We start from the raw sequence: 15000 nt of genomic DNA, 5'->3' as shown, positions 1-15000 counted from the left end.
TCTCTGTATCCCCCTAACTCTCTCTCTCTTTGCCCGTCGGTCTCTCTCTCTGTGTCTCTTTTCTCTATCTCTCTCTGTATCCCCCAAACTCTCTCTTTGCCCGTCAGTCTCTCTCTGTGTCTTTCTCTCTATCTCTCTCTGTATCCCCCTAACTCTCCCTCTTTGCCCGTCAGTCTCTCTCTCTATCTTTCTCTCTATCTCTCTCTGTATCCCCCAAACTCTCCCTCTTTGCCCGTCAGTCTCTCTCTCTCTATCTTTCTCTCTATCTCTCTCTGTATCCCCCAAACTCTCTCTTTGCCCCGTCAGTCTCTCTCTCTCTGTGTCTTTCTCTCTATCTCTCTCTGTATCCCCAAACTCTCTCTTTGCCCGTCAGTCTCTCTCTCTCTGTCTTTTTCTCCTATCTCTCTCTGTATCCCCCAAACTCTCTCCTTTGCCCGTCAGTCTCTCTCTCTCTGTCCTTTTCTCTCTATCTCTCTCTCTATATCCACCCAAACTCTCCCTCTCTTTGCCCGTCAGTCTCTCTCTGTGTGTCTTTTTCTCTATCTCTCTCTCTTTATCCCCCAAACTCTTTAGCTCTCTCCATGCTTGTCTGTATGTCTCTCTTTCCACTCTCTCTGTCTCTCACCCTCTCTCTCTCTTTCCACCCTCTCTCACACTCTCGCTCTCCCCCCCCCTCCCCCCCCTCCATCTCTCTCCCTCTCTCTAAGTCACTCCCTCTCCCTACTCTCTTTCTCATTGCCCTCTCCCCCCACCACCACCCCCAGACCTCTCTCTCTCTCCGCCCTCTCTCTTTCCCACGACACTTGGTAACCCCCCCCCCCCCCCCCCCCCCCCACGCACACACACCCTCCCCCCCAATCTCTCTCCCTCTCTCTCTCTGTCTGTCTCTCTGTGTCACTCCCTCTCCCTACTCTCTATCTCACTGCCCTCCCCCCCCACCCCCCATCCCCCGACCTCTCTCTTTCTCACCCCCGTCTCTCTTTCCCACGACACTTGGTAAGCCACCCCACCCCTCCCTCGCCCGCATCTCTCTCCCTCTCTCTGTCTCCTCTCTGTCACTCCCTCAACCTACTCTCTACCTCACTGCCCACCCACCCACCCACCCCCCGTCCTCTCTCTCTCTCTCTCTCTCTCTCTCACCCCTCTCTCTTTCCAACGACACTTGATAACCCCCTCCCCACCCAACCCCTCCACCCCCACACCCCCCCACACCCCCCTCCCCGAAAAAAACAACCTACCTTGGCCGAAGTGGACGAGTAGGGCTCATCGAAGAGCGCCCAGATTTTGGGCTGCACCCTCTGCCAACAGTTGAGCTCTGAGACCAGCTTAAACTCCTCCTTGTGGCCGAACTTCTTCATGATGTCCTCCTCCGTGGGCTTGTCCGTGTCCAGGTCCAGGCGGTCCAGAATGGCCAGCACGTCCTGCGTGTCCCGGTGCTGGGTGTAGGTCATCCAGCAGCAGGGCTCCACCTGGGCAATTTTTTTAAATTTTCATTTATTTGATAAATTGATTTAAGTCAGGGGGGGTGGGGGGGGGGGTTGGTTTTTTTTTGTAGTTATTATTAGCATCATTGTGTGTGTGTGTGTGTGTGTGTGTGTGTGTGTGTGTTGTAGGTCATCTAGTAGCAGGGCTCCACCTGGGCAATTTTTTTAAAATTTTCATTTATTTGATAAATTGATTGAATTCAGGGTTTTGGGTGTTTTTTTTTTGTAATTATTATTATTATTATTATTAGTGTGTGTGTGTGTGTGTGTGTGTGTGTGTGTGTGTGTGTGTGTGTGTGTGTGTGTATTGTAGGTCATCCAGCAGCAGGGCTCCACCTGGGCAATTTTTTTTTTAATTTTCATTTATTTGATAAATTGATTAAATTCAGGGTTTTGGTTTTTTTATGTAATTATTATTAGTGTGTGTGTGTGTGTGTGTGTGTGTGTGTGTGTGTGTGTGTGTGTGTGTGTGTGTGTGTGTGTTGTAGGTCATCCAGCAGCAGGGCTCCACCTGGGCAATTTTTTTTAAAATTTTCATTTATTTGATAAATTGATTTAATTCAGGGTTTTTTGTTGTTGTTCTTTTGTAATTATTATTATTATTAGTGTGTGTGTGTGTGTGTGTGTGTGTGTGTGTGTGTGTGTGTGTGTGTGTGTGTATTGTAGGTCATCCAGCAGCAGGGCTCCACCTGGGCAATCTTAAAAAAAAAATTCATTTATTTGATAAATTGATTTAATTCAGGGTTTATTTTATTTTAATTTTTTTGTAATTATTATTATTGTGAGTGAGTATGTGTGTGTGTGTGTGTGTGTGTGTGTGTGTGTGTGTGTGTGTGTGTGTGTGTGTGTGTGTGTGTGTGTGTGTGTGTGTGTGCTTTTTTTTTTCTTTTTAAAAACTTTTTTTTGTTTCATTTACCCATTTTAATAACACATAGACAATTGACAAGACGACATAAATGAATAAATACATATATCGGGAAGGGAGAAAAGACAATCTGGACAAAAACATAGTAACAGCGGGGAAAAAACAACCCTCCCCCCCCCCCCCAAAAAAAAAAGAAAAGAAAAGAAAAAAAAAGACATACATGATATTCCAAGCATAACAACTGAGAAATCATTTGAATAAGTCGTCGAATATACTAATTGATACCCATATCCCTCAAAGTATATAATCCATATCCATATATATATATATATATATATATATATATATATAGGGGAAGGGGGTGGGGGGTGAGGGGTGGAGACACACCTTCCGGTGTTGAGTGTAGGTAATCCAGCAGCAAGGCTCCACCTGGGCAGAATCTTTTTTTTTTTTTTTTTTTTTGTTGTCTAATTGATAAATTGACTTGAATTAGGGTTTTTCTTCGGGTTTTTGTTGTTTTTTTTGGGTTTTTTTGTCTTTATGGGGGGGGGGGGGTTGTGGGTACACCATTGCCTTTAACAAGTTAAGGTTAAGGTGGTGAGGTGTTTTTTTTTGGGGGGGGAGGGGCTTGTGGGTACACCATTGCCTTTAACAAGTTAAGGTGGTGAGTTTTTGGGTGGGGGGGAGGGCCTTGTGGGGTACACCATTGCCTTTAACAAGTTAAGGTGGTGAGTTTTTGGGTGGGGGGGGGGGGAGGGCCTTGTGGGGTACACCATTGCCTTTAACAAGTTAAGGTGGTGAGTTTTTGGATGGGGGGGGGGAGGGCCTTGTGGGGTACACCATTGCCTTTAACAAGTTAAGGTCAAGGTGGTGAGTTTTTGGGTGGGGGGGAGGGCCTTGTGGGGTACACCATTGCCTTTAACAAGTTAAGGTTAAGGTGGTGAGTTTTTGGGGTGGGGGGAGGGACTTGTGGGTACACCATTGCCTTTAACAAGTTAAGGTTAAGGTGGTGAGTTTTTGGGGTGGGGGGAGGGGCTTGTGGGTACACCATTGCCTTTAACAAGTTAAGGTTAAGGTGGTGAGTTTTTGGGTGGGGGGGAGGGCCTTGTGGGAACACCATTGCCTTTAACAAGTTAAGGTTAAGGTGGTGAGTTTTTGGGTGGGGAAGGGAGGGGCTTGTGGGTACACCATTGCCTTTAACAAGTTAAGGTTAAGGTGGTGAGTTTTTGGGTGGGGGGGGGAGGGGCTTGTGGGTACACCATTGCCTTTAACAAGTTAAGGTTAAGGTGGTGAGTTTTTGGGTGGGGGGGAGGGGCTTGTGGGGTACACCATTGCCTTTAACAAGTTAAGGTTAAGGTGGTGAGTTTTTGGGGTGGGGGGGGGGGGCTTGTGGGTACACCATTGCCTTTAACAAGTTAAGGTGAAGGTGGTGAGTTTTTGGGTGGGGGGGAGGGGCTTGTGGGTACACTATTGCCTCTCACAAAAGGGTACAGGTTAAGGTTACTGTGTTTTTGTTTTGTTTGTTTGTTTGTTGTTTGGTGGGGGGGGGGGGGGAGGTGGGGTTTTTTTGTTTGTTTGTTGTTGGTTGTTTTTTTTTTTTGGGGGGGAACCATTGCCTTTAACGAAGCGGCACTGTGTTAAGGTAGAGGGGTAAAAAGAAGAAAGGAGAGGAGGAGGAGGAGAAGGAAGAGGAGGAGGAGAAAAAGAAGAAGACGAAGAAGAACAACAACAACAACAAGAAGATGATGATGACGATGACGATGGTGATAATTATGATGAGCAACAAAAACAACAACAACAATGATAATATAAAAGAAGAAGAAGAAGAAGAAGAAGAAGAAGAAGATGATGATGATGATGATGATGATGATGATGATGATGCTGAAGAAGAAGAAGAAGAAGAAGAAGAAGAAGAAGAAGAAGAAGAAGAAGAAGAAGAAGAAGATGATGATGATGATGATGATGATGATGATGCTGAAGAAGAAGAAGAAGAAGGGAGAAGAAGAAGAAGAAGAAGAAGGAGGAGGAGGAGGAAGAGGAGGAGAAAAACAAGCTGCTAGGTTCCACATGTTTTATTGCTTTATTCATATATATATTTTATATATTTTATTCATTCTATAGCATTGCATTTCTTTACTTTTGGTGTGGGGTGGGGGGTGGGGGTGGGGGGTTGGCCATTACCTCTGACGAAAAGGACCAGGCTGACATTTTATCCCCACCCCCACCCCCGCCCCACAGACCCCCAAAATGACAAAAAGATCATTCAATTTCATTGTTTTATTTCATTTTGGCGGGGGAGGGAGAGGGGGAGGGGGGGGGGGGAGGATAGACATATGCCTCTAACGAAGGGGACCAGGATGACATTTTAGCAAAAAATATAACAATTCAATCTTATTATGCCATTAGGATTATTTTGGTAGGCGAAGGGGCACAGACTGACATTTCACGAAGATGTTCAGATTGACATTTCAAGAGGAAAAATAACATCTACCTCTCAAGGTCTAGTTGGGGGGACGGGGGCGGCGGAGTAGGTAAAAAAAATCCCGGGGGAGGTAAAATTCCCGGGGGGGGGGGGAGGGGGTAAAATCCCAGTTTGATCCAGGACTCGAACCTGTGAAAATACGTGTACACTCGCTTCCTAATCGGGGGCACAGCATTACCGCCAGGACAACGCTTCACTATTCCATCAATCAAATCAAATCAATCAATCAATCACATCACTCAACCACAGCCTCTGCCTTGGACTTCTCCCTGATCGATGGGAGCGATCGACTGATTGACTGACTGGGTGACTGACTGAGTGATTGACTGACTGATTGACTGACAGAGTGATTGTCAGACAGACTGACTGACTGACTGACTGACTGACTGACAGAGTGATTGTCAGACAGACTGATTGACTGACTGAGTTATTGTCAGACAGATTGACTGACTGACTGACTGACATAGTGACTGACAGAGTGATTGACTGACTGACTGACTGACTGACAGAGTGATTGCCAGACTGATTAACTGACTGACTGATTGACTGATTGACTGACAGAGTGATTGTCAGACAGATTGACTGACTGACTAATTAACTGACTGACAGAGTGATTGTCAGACAGATTGACTGACTGACTGACAGAGTGATTGTCAGACTGATTAACTGACTGACTGACTAACTGACTGATTGATTGACTGACTGACAGAGTGATTGTCAGACAGATGGACTGACTGACTGACTGACTGATTAACTGACTGACAGATTGACTGACTGACTAACTGACTGACAGAGTGATTGTCAGACAGATTGACTGACTGACTGACTGACTGACCGAGTGATTGTCAGACAGATTGATTGACTGACTGAATGATTGTCAGACAGATTGATTGACTGATTGATTGACAGAGTGATTGTCAGACAGATTGACTGACTGACAGAGTGATTGTCAGACAGATTGACTGACTGACTGACAGAGTGATTGTCAGACAGATTGACTGACTGACTGACTGACTGACAGAGTGATTGTCAGACAGATTGATTGATTGACTGACTGGTTGACTGACTGATTGACAGAGTGATTGTCAGACACATTGACTGACTGACTGACTGACTGACAGAGTGATTGTCAGACAGATTGACTGACTGATTAACTGACTGACTGATTAACTGACTGATAGACTGATTGTCAGACAGATTGACAGACTGACTAATAGACTGACTGACAGACTGATTGACAAATTGACTGATTTGTCGGTTGATGGATGGTTGGTTGACTGACTGACGTCATCGTGAGTTCGTTCGATCGTGTGGTGGTGGTGGTGGTGGTGGAGGCTTGTTTGTCCACTCTGCGTCTCGTGAGCTGTGTGTGTGTGTGGAGTGGTGTGTGTGTGTGTGTGTGTGTGTGTGTGTGTGTGTGTGTGTGAATTAGTGAGAAGACCGGTGTAACAGACTCAAACTACCCCCCACCCCCACATCTCTCTCTCTCTCTCTCTCTCTCTCCACTGGATTTTACACCGGGGCGCGGGCGCGGGGGGGTCATTCTGGGCTTGCCTTATTTGTGGTTAGTCAGATTCGACACCGCTCCCTAGTTAGAAATTACCCCCTTTCTAGAAATCAATGGGTTTGGTGAATCTACTGGAAAAGAGAAGGGAGGTCATTCTGAGGCAGTTTCTACTGCCCCACACACTCCTCTCCATTGCAGGGTCGGGAGTTCTACTTTGATGATGATGATGATGATGATGGTGATGATGATGATGATGATGATGATGGTGATGATGATGATGATGGTGATGATGTGGTGATGATGATGATGTGGTGATGATGATGATGATGATGATGATGTGATGATAATGATGATGATGATGAAGGTGATGATAATGATGATGAAGACGATGATAATGATGATGAAGGGGATGATGATGAAGGTGATGATAATGATCATGAAGGTCATGATAATGATGATGGTGAATGATGATGATGATGATGATGATGAAGGTGATGATGATGATGATGATGAAGGTGATGATAATGATGATGAAGGTGATGATGATGAAGGTGATGATGATGATGAAGGTGATGATAATGATGATGATGATGATGAAGGTGATGATGATGATGATGATGATGATATGTATGGTGCCTATCCTCGGTCAGAGACCAAGTTCTGAGCGCTTCAGGAACACGGAGTCAGTTGCATGTATAACAGGCTGCCTGTCTGGAGCCCACAGAGAACTGCCTTCGGACGTCTGGTTTGCTGTGTGATTTAATCAGGTTTCAGTCACGCACACACACACACACACACACACACACACACACACACACACACACACATGTGCACACACCCATACACACCTTTTGACGCCACCGCCACCTCAACACCAACTCCTCCTACAACCCACCCCAACCAATCCCACCCTCACATCCACACCACCCCCATCCACACACACACACACACACACACACACACACATCCACACCACCCCCATCCACACACACACACACACACACACACCACTCCCATCCACACACACGCACACACACACACACACCACACACACACACACCACCCCCATCCACACACACACACACACCACCCCCATCCACACACACACACACACACACCACCACACACACAAACACACCACCCCCATCCACATACACACACACACACACACACACACACACACCACACCACACCCCTCCCATCCACACACCACACACACAACACACACCACCCCCATCACACACACACACACACATACACACCACCCCATCACACACACACACACCACCCCATCCACACACACACACACACACACCACCCCCATCCACACACACACACACACACACACACACACACACCACCACCCCATCCAATCCACACACACACACACACACACCACCCCCATCCACACACACACACACACACACACACACACACCACCCCCATCCACACACACACACACCACCCCCATCCACACACACACACCACTACCCCAACACACTTCTATTCCCTCTCCCATCTTTCTCCCACCCGCCCCCCCACTCCCAACCCCCCTTACCGCCCCCCCCCCCTACCTTCACCAGCTCGGGTTCCTCGCCACCTCCACCCCCCCCCCCCCCCAACCCCTTCCCTCCGCCACCCCCACCCCTCACCCTCTCGTCAATGGTCACGATTCATTGATCACATCACAGGCCAGTGCACGAGCTGGGGGGTGGGGGGTGGGGGAGGGGGTTGGAGGGGAAAACCCAGAGACCGCCTAAAAACAGTTTTCCGGTTTCGTTTTTTTATCAGTGTCAGTGTCAGCTTCTCAAGGAGGTATCAGATCACTGCGTTCGGACAAACCCATGCGCGTTATACGCTAACACCCCATCTGCTAGGCAGGTAGATGCCAGACCTGCAGCAATGAACCAACAACGCGCTTAGTCAGGTCTTGAGCTTGCAATTTCTTTTCTTTTCTTTTTATCACAACAGATTTCTCTGTGTGAAATTCGGGCTGCTCTCCCCAGGGAGAGCGCGTCGCTATACTACAGCGCTACCCATTTTTCTGGTATTTTTTTTCCTGCGTGCAGTTTTATTTGTTTTTCCTATCGAAGTGGATTTTTCTACAGAATATTTGCCAGGAACAACCCTTTTGTTGCCGTGGGTTCTTTTACGTGCGCTAAGTGCATGATGCACACGGGACCTCGATTTATCGTCTCATCCGAATGACTAAGCGTCCAGACCACCACTCAAGGTCTAGTGGAAGGGGAGAAAATATTCGCGGCTGAGCCGTGATTCGAACCAGCTCGCTCAGATTCTCTCGCTTCCTAGGCGGACGCGTTACCTCTAGGCCATCAGAGAGGATTTCTTCTACAGAATTCTGCTTGAGGACAACGCTTTTGTTGCCATGGATGTTGCTGTTTATTTTTTTAATTATTTTTTTCAGTGCGCCAAGTGCGTGCTGCACACGAGTCCTCGGTTTATCGTCTCATCCGAATGACTAGACGCTTGTCAGTTCCATTTTCCAATCCAACTTGGGAGAAAGGCGAGAACAGAATTCTTTCTTTCTTTCTTTCTTTGGCGTTCGACAGCTACGCAGTCAGGGTCGAAGTCCGAGGAATGCCACAAACTCGGACGTCCGGCGAAGATCGGCTACCGTCCCCCAGAGCTTGGTGTTGTGGTCCGCACCCCCAGGCCAGGACTGCTGCCGCATCTTCTCATACAGGGGGCAGTCTTGGAGAATATGGGATGGGGCTTGGTCAGCCTGGTTTCAATCACATAGGGATGTGGCTACCACTCCAATCCTCTTCAGGTGTGCTCGGAGGCCGCAGTGTCCTGTGCAAAGGCGGTAGATGGTAGGCTGGTGTCTCCTCTCCAGTGTCCTGATAGGATCCTGGTGTGTCTGGTAGCCTCCGTTCAGGGTGACCCAGCCTCTTCGGAATCTGCTGCGGAGGAGAGTTTTTGCTTCCTCATACGTGGCAGGAACGGTCGGCTGTGTGAGCTGGCTTCCTTCCTTAGCAAGGTGGTCTGCACGCTCGTTGCCTGGGAGGCCTACATGGGCAGGCACCCACTGGAGGGTCGTTGAGGCTGTTTGGGTAAGGGTTGTGAGGGAGGCCTTGAGGGACTGGATCAGTGGACCAGGATCAGGGGGGTCAAGGGCCTGGAGAACAGGATTCGAACCCTGACCCTCACGAACACTGTATTGGGAGAGGAGCGTCTTAACCACTCTGCCACGTTCCTCCTCAGACAGATACAAAAAACAAATCGGCAGCCTAGTGGTACACAACTCACCCTCTCGAACAAAGTTACTTTCATCAAACCAAGACCCCCATCCCCTGAATAACTCCATATGAACGGCGAAAGAGACGACGTTAACAGCGTTTCACCCCAATTACCATCATCAAAATATTGCAAGTGGAAGGCTCTTATACTGAAGATGTGAATGTTGACAAAGAATACCACAATTCTGACGACGGAAGCTAAAGGTTGGGTCATTCAGACACCCACTGGACATCCGAGGGGTCTGTGTAGAGGAGAAGAGAGGACTGGCCGTACTGAGTGAGTTAAAGGGGCGAACGCCAGTAGAACAAAATATAGAATAGAATATCTTCATCAGAAGACCAGAAGATAAAAGAAGCACGTTACACATCCTGTAATCCATGTCAGCAAACGATGGATTATGGAAACAAGAACATACCCAGCATGCACAACCCCGGAAACGGAAGTATGACTGCCTCTTTGGCGGGGGGTGGGGGGGTGAATAAAAACAAAACGGTCATGCACATACATATCTGTATGAGTGTGTATGAGTGCGTGAGTGAAACCTTATTGAATGACAAAGGAAACGAATGATGAGCGGCCCATGGCCGTTCTCAGTCTGCTCTTCCCAACTCTCTCCAGCACCGGGAGCGTGTCAATACTCCCCCGTGTCGATACTCCCCCGTGTCGATACTCCCCCGCGTCAATACTCCCCCGTGTCGATACTCCCCCGTGTCGATACTCCCCCGTGTCGATTCTCCCCCGTGTCGATACTCCCCCGTGTCGATACTCCCCCGTGTCAATACTCCCCCGTGTCGATACTCCCCCGTGTCAATACTCCCCCGCGTCAATACTCCCCCGCGTCAATACTCCCCCGCGTCAATACTCCCCCGTGTCGATACTCCCCCGCGTCAATACTCCCCCGTGTCGATACTCCCCCGTGTCGATACTCCCCCGTGTGTGTGTGTGTGTGTGTGTGTGTGTGTGTGTGTGTGTGTGTGTGTGTCGTGTCGATACTCCCCCCGTGTGTGTGTGTGTGCGTGCGTGTGTGTGTGTGTGCGTGTGTGTGTGTGGTCGTTGTTGCTGCTGCAGTTGTGTGTGTGTGTGTGTGTGTGTGTGTGTGTGTGTGTGTGTGTGTGTGCGTGTGCGTGTGTGTGTTAGATAACTTATAATTGGTGAAATTTGTGAGAGGGACTATCGACACGGGGGAGTATTGACGCGGGGGAGTATTGACACGGGGGAGTATCGACACGGGGGAGTATTGACACGGGGGAGTATTGACACGGGGGAGTATTGACGCGGGGGAGTATCGACACGGGGGAGTATTGACGCGGGGGAGTATCGACACGGGGGAGTATTGACGCGGGGGAGTATCGACACGGGGGATTATTGACACGGGGGAGTATTGACGCGGGGGAGTATTGACGCGGGGGAGTATCGACACGGGGGAGTATTGACACGGGGTACTATTGACACGGAGGAGTATCGGGCTGACCCCTCCACCACCACCTAAACACAGACAGGCAGACAGAGAGGGAGAATAAGAAAGAGAAAGAGGGAGACAGAGGCAGAGAAAGAAAGAGAGAGAGGGAAAGAGAAAGAAAGAGAGAGGGAAAGAGAGAGAGAAAGAGACAGACTGACAGACAGAAACAGACAGAGAGACAGACACAGACAGAGAGACAGACATAGACATAGACAGAGAGACAGAGACAGACAGACACAAACACAGAGACAGAGAGACAGACAGACAGACACAGACAGCGAGACAGAGACAGACACAGACTGAGACAGAGACAGACACAGACAGAGAGGCAGAGACAGAGAGACAGACACAGAAACACAGAGATAAAGACAGACACAGAGACACACACAGACAGAGAGACAGACAGAGACAGACACAGACAGAGAGACAGACACAGAGAGAGAGACAGACAGAGACAGAGACAGACACAGAGACAGACACAGACAGACAGAGACAGACAGAGACACAGACACAGAGAGAGAGACAGACAGAGACAGAGAGACCGACAGAGATAGATGCAGACAGACAGACAGACAGACAGAGATAGAAACACAGAGAGACAGACACAGATACAGACAGAGAGAGACACAGAGAGACAGACACAGACTGAGACAGACACAGACAGAAAGACACACAGACAGACAGAGAGACGATACCAAAAACAAAAAAAACAAAAAACAAAAAAAAACCTCACCTGATTGGAATCCAGCCCCCAAAACTCCAGCTCCTCCTCAAACAAAGGGCCGCAGACATCAGTCGGATAATGCAGCTTCCCGGAACGATAGTAGTTTAGTATCTGAGCGAAGACTCCGGGATGCCTGTCGAAGAAGTACTCGTGCAACACCGGGTCGTAGTTAGCCAGAGCTTCAGTCAAACGGGACAGACGCGTGGCGGGAATCTTCTTTAGCGTCGCTTTGTAAGTCTCGTGACGTATGCCTCCGACGTTAATGATGACGCGGTTGTCTGTATCCGTGTTGTTGATATTCATGATGATGGTTGGGTGATGGTTGGCTTGCAATTTCGCCGGGAAGGAGAAGAAAATGGCCGACAGTTTGTTGTTGTATGCTGGCAGGTCGTGACGTTGCTGTTACTGTTTCACTGTCTCTTTTTCGAGTTCCTGATCCGTCGTTCCATAGAGAGTTGCGGTGAGTGTTGTTGTTTCACTCCCTGAAAGTAGGACGGTGCATTAAATTTCAGTGTTTGTAGTTTACTGGTTGGTTGTACTATGTGTTTGAAGTTTACTGGTTGGTTGTACTAAGTGTTTGAAGTAACTGGTTGGTTGTACCAAGTGTTTGTAGGTTGTCCTGTTTGTAGTTACTGTAAGTGTTTGTAGTTACTGGTTGGTTGTACTAAGTGTTTGTAGGCTGTACTAAGTGTTTGTAGTTACTGGTTGGTTGTACTAAGTGTTTGTATTTACTGGTTGGTTGTACTAAGTGTTTGTAGGTTGTACTAACTGTTTGTAGTTACTGTAAGTGTTTGTAGTTACTGGTTGGTTGTACTAAGTGTTTGTAGGTTGTACTAAGTGGTTGTACTAAGTGTTTGTAGTTACTGGTTGGTTGTACTAAGTGGTTGTAGGTTGTACTAAGTGTTTGAAGTTACTGGTTGGTTGTACTAAGTGTTTGTAGTTACTGGTTGGTTGTACCAAGTGTTTGTAGTTACTGGTTGGTTGGTCGTACTACGTATTTGTAGTCACTGTCTGGTTGTACCAAGTGTTTGTAGTTACTGGTTGGTTGGTTGTACCAAGTGTTTGTAGTTACTGGTTGGTTGGTTGTACCAAGTGTTTGAAGTTACTGGTTGGTTGTACTAAGTGTTTGTAGTTACTGGTTGGTTGTACCAAGTGTTTGTAGTTACTGGTTGGTTGGTCGTACTACGTATTTGTAGTCACTGGTTGGTTGTACTAAGTGTTTGTAGTTAGTGGTTGGTTATACTAAGTGTTTGCGGCTACTGGTTGGTTGTACTAAGTGTTTGTATTTACTGGTGCGGTATACTGTCTGTATCTACTGGTGGGTTATATCCAAGTGTTTGTGGTTACTGGTGGATTACATTAAGTGTCTGTAGTTACTGGTGGATTACCTTAAATGTCCGTAGTTACTTGTGGATTACATTAAGTGTCTGTAGCTACTGGTGGATTACCTTAAATGTCCGTAGTTACTTGTGGATTACATTAAGTGTCTGTAGCTACTGGTGGATTACCTTAAATGTCCGTAGTTACTTGTGGATTACATTAAGTGTCTGTAGTTACTGGTGGATTACCTTAAATGTCCGTAGTTACTTGTCGATTACATTAAGTGTCTGTAGCTACTGGTGGATTATCTTAAATGTCCGCAGTTACTTGTGGATTACATTAAGTGTCTGTAGTTACTGGTGGATTACCTTAAATGTCCGTAGTTACTTGTGGATTACATTAAGTGTCTGTAGCTACTGGTGGATTATCTTAAATGTCCGTAGTTACTTGTGGATTACATTAAGTGTCTGTAGCTACTGGTGGATTATCTTAAATGTCCGGAGTTACTTGTGGATTACATTAAGTGTCTGTAGTTACTGGTGGATCACTTTAAATGTCCGTAGTTACTTGTGGATTACATTAAGTGTCTGTAGCTACTGGTGGATTATCTTAAATGTCCGTAGTTACTTGTGGATTACATTAAGTGTCTGTAGCTACTGGTGGATTATCTTAAATGTCCGCAGTTACTTGTGGATTACATTAAGTGTCTGTAGTTACTGGTGGATTATCTTAAATGTCCGGAGTTACTTGTGGATTACATTAAGTGTCTGTAGTTACTGGTGGATTACTTTAAATGTCCGTAGTTACTTGTGGATTACATTAAGTGTCTGTAGCTACTGGTGGATTATCTTAAATGTCCGTAGTTACTTGTGGATTACATTAAGTGTCTGTAGCTACTGGTGGATTACCTTAAATGTCCGTAGTTACTTGTGGATTACATTAAGTGTCTGTAGCTACTGGTGGATTACCTTAAATGTCCGTAGTTACTTGTGGATTACATTAAGTGTTTGTAGTTACTGGTTGATTATATCAAGTGTTTGTAATAAGCCTACTGGTGGGTTATATTGTATTTTCGCAGTTACTGCTGGGCTATTTAGTGTTTTGTAGTTAATGGTGAGATATATCGGTCGTTTGCGACTGCTGATGGTTTATATGAAGTGATTGTGGTTACTATTGGGTAGTTTTAAGTGTTGATAATAACTGATGGGTTATATTAAGTGTCTGCAGTTACTGGTGGATTATATTAAGTGTTTCGGAGTTACCGGTGGGTTATATTAAGCATTTGTTGTAACTGGTGAGTCATTGTCATTTGTGGTGTCAATGTATATAAATGCAGCGGATACGTTTTATGTGACTGTATGTGTTGTATCACAGATTGACATAAGCTTACAGTTGGGCCAACAGCAAAGTGAGAGCTGTATGATCAATGATTTCTCCTTTGCAATGGGAAGTCATTTACAGCTGAGTCTTTTGTGAAGGACTATGACTCTCAAACTAGGAGGCAAAATTGCACTGGCTCTTAGTGCTGCAGCCTTGTGGGCTGGTTGGCCTTTGGGAAGCATCCCAACGCCGACTGTCCTAAAACCCTCTTGGCTGAGAGAGTGGGGATGTAACTTGGGCAAGACACTCTCCACTATAATCAAATTCTAGCCCAGATAGTCGGGACAGCAGTTACCTCCTCTGCTGTTCTGATGGTCATAGTCGGACACGACTTGACTATAATACAGGGTGAGTTATATCAGGTGTTTGTAGTTCCTGGTGAGTATATTATGTGGTCGTGGTCACTTACAAATCGAACAGGGAAGATATAAAAATACACCGAAAGAACAAAGACTGTGTGATACTTGTAACAGTTTAGAAGATGAGATTCACCTTTTAGACAATTGTGTAAAGTACAA

The 15000-nt window shown here is 46.7% G+C and overlaps 1 protein-coding gene across 1 annotated transcript in view; it reads right to left on the bottom strand.

The window, feature by feature from the left end:
* Window positions 1-15000, bottom strand: part of LOC143276891 (potassium voltage-gated channel protein Shaw-like) — a 26858-nt gene that overhangs the window by 11095 nt on the left and 763 nt on the right. Inside the window, exons 2-3 of the mRNA XM_076581547.1 lie at window positions 11792-12264; window positions 1239-1469 (exon numbers count right to left, since the gene is read on the bottom strand). Coding sequence (XP_076437662.1) covers window positions 1239-1469; window positions 11792-12085 — 525 coding nt within the window. The 5' untranslated portion in view covers window positions 12086-12264. The remainder of the gene's footprint in view (window positions 1-1238; window positions 1470-11791; window positions 12265-15000) is intronic.

Source organism: Babylonia areolata, chromosome 33 (assembly GCF_041734735.1).
Source record: "Babylonia areolata isolate BAREFJ2019XMU chromosome 33, ASM4173473v1, whole genome shotgun sequence".
Lineage (NCBI taxonomy): Eukaryota > Metazoa > Mollusca > Gastropoda > Neogastropoda > Buccinidae > Babylonia > Babylonia areolata.
The sequence above is the reverse complement of the archived record's forward strand: the minus strand, read 5'-3'. Positions and strand labels throughout refer to the sequence as shown.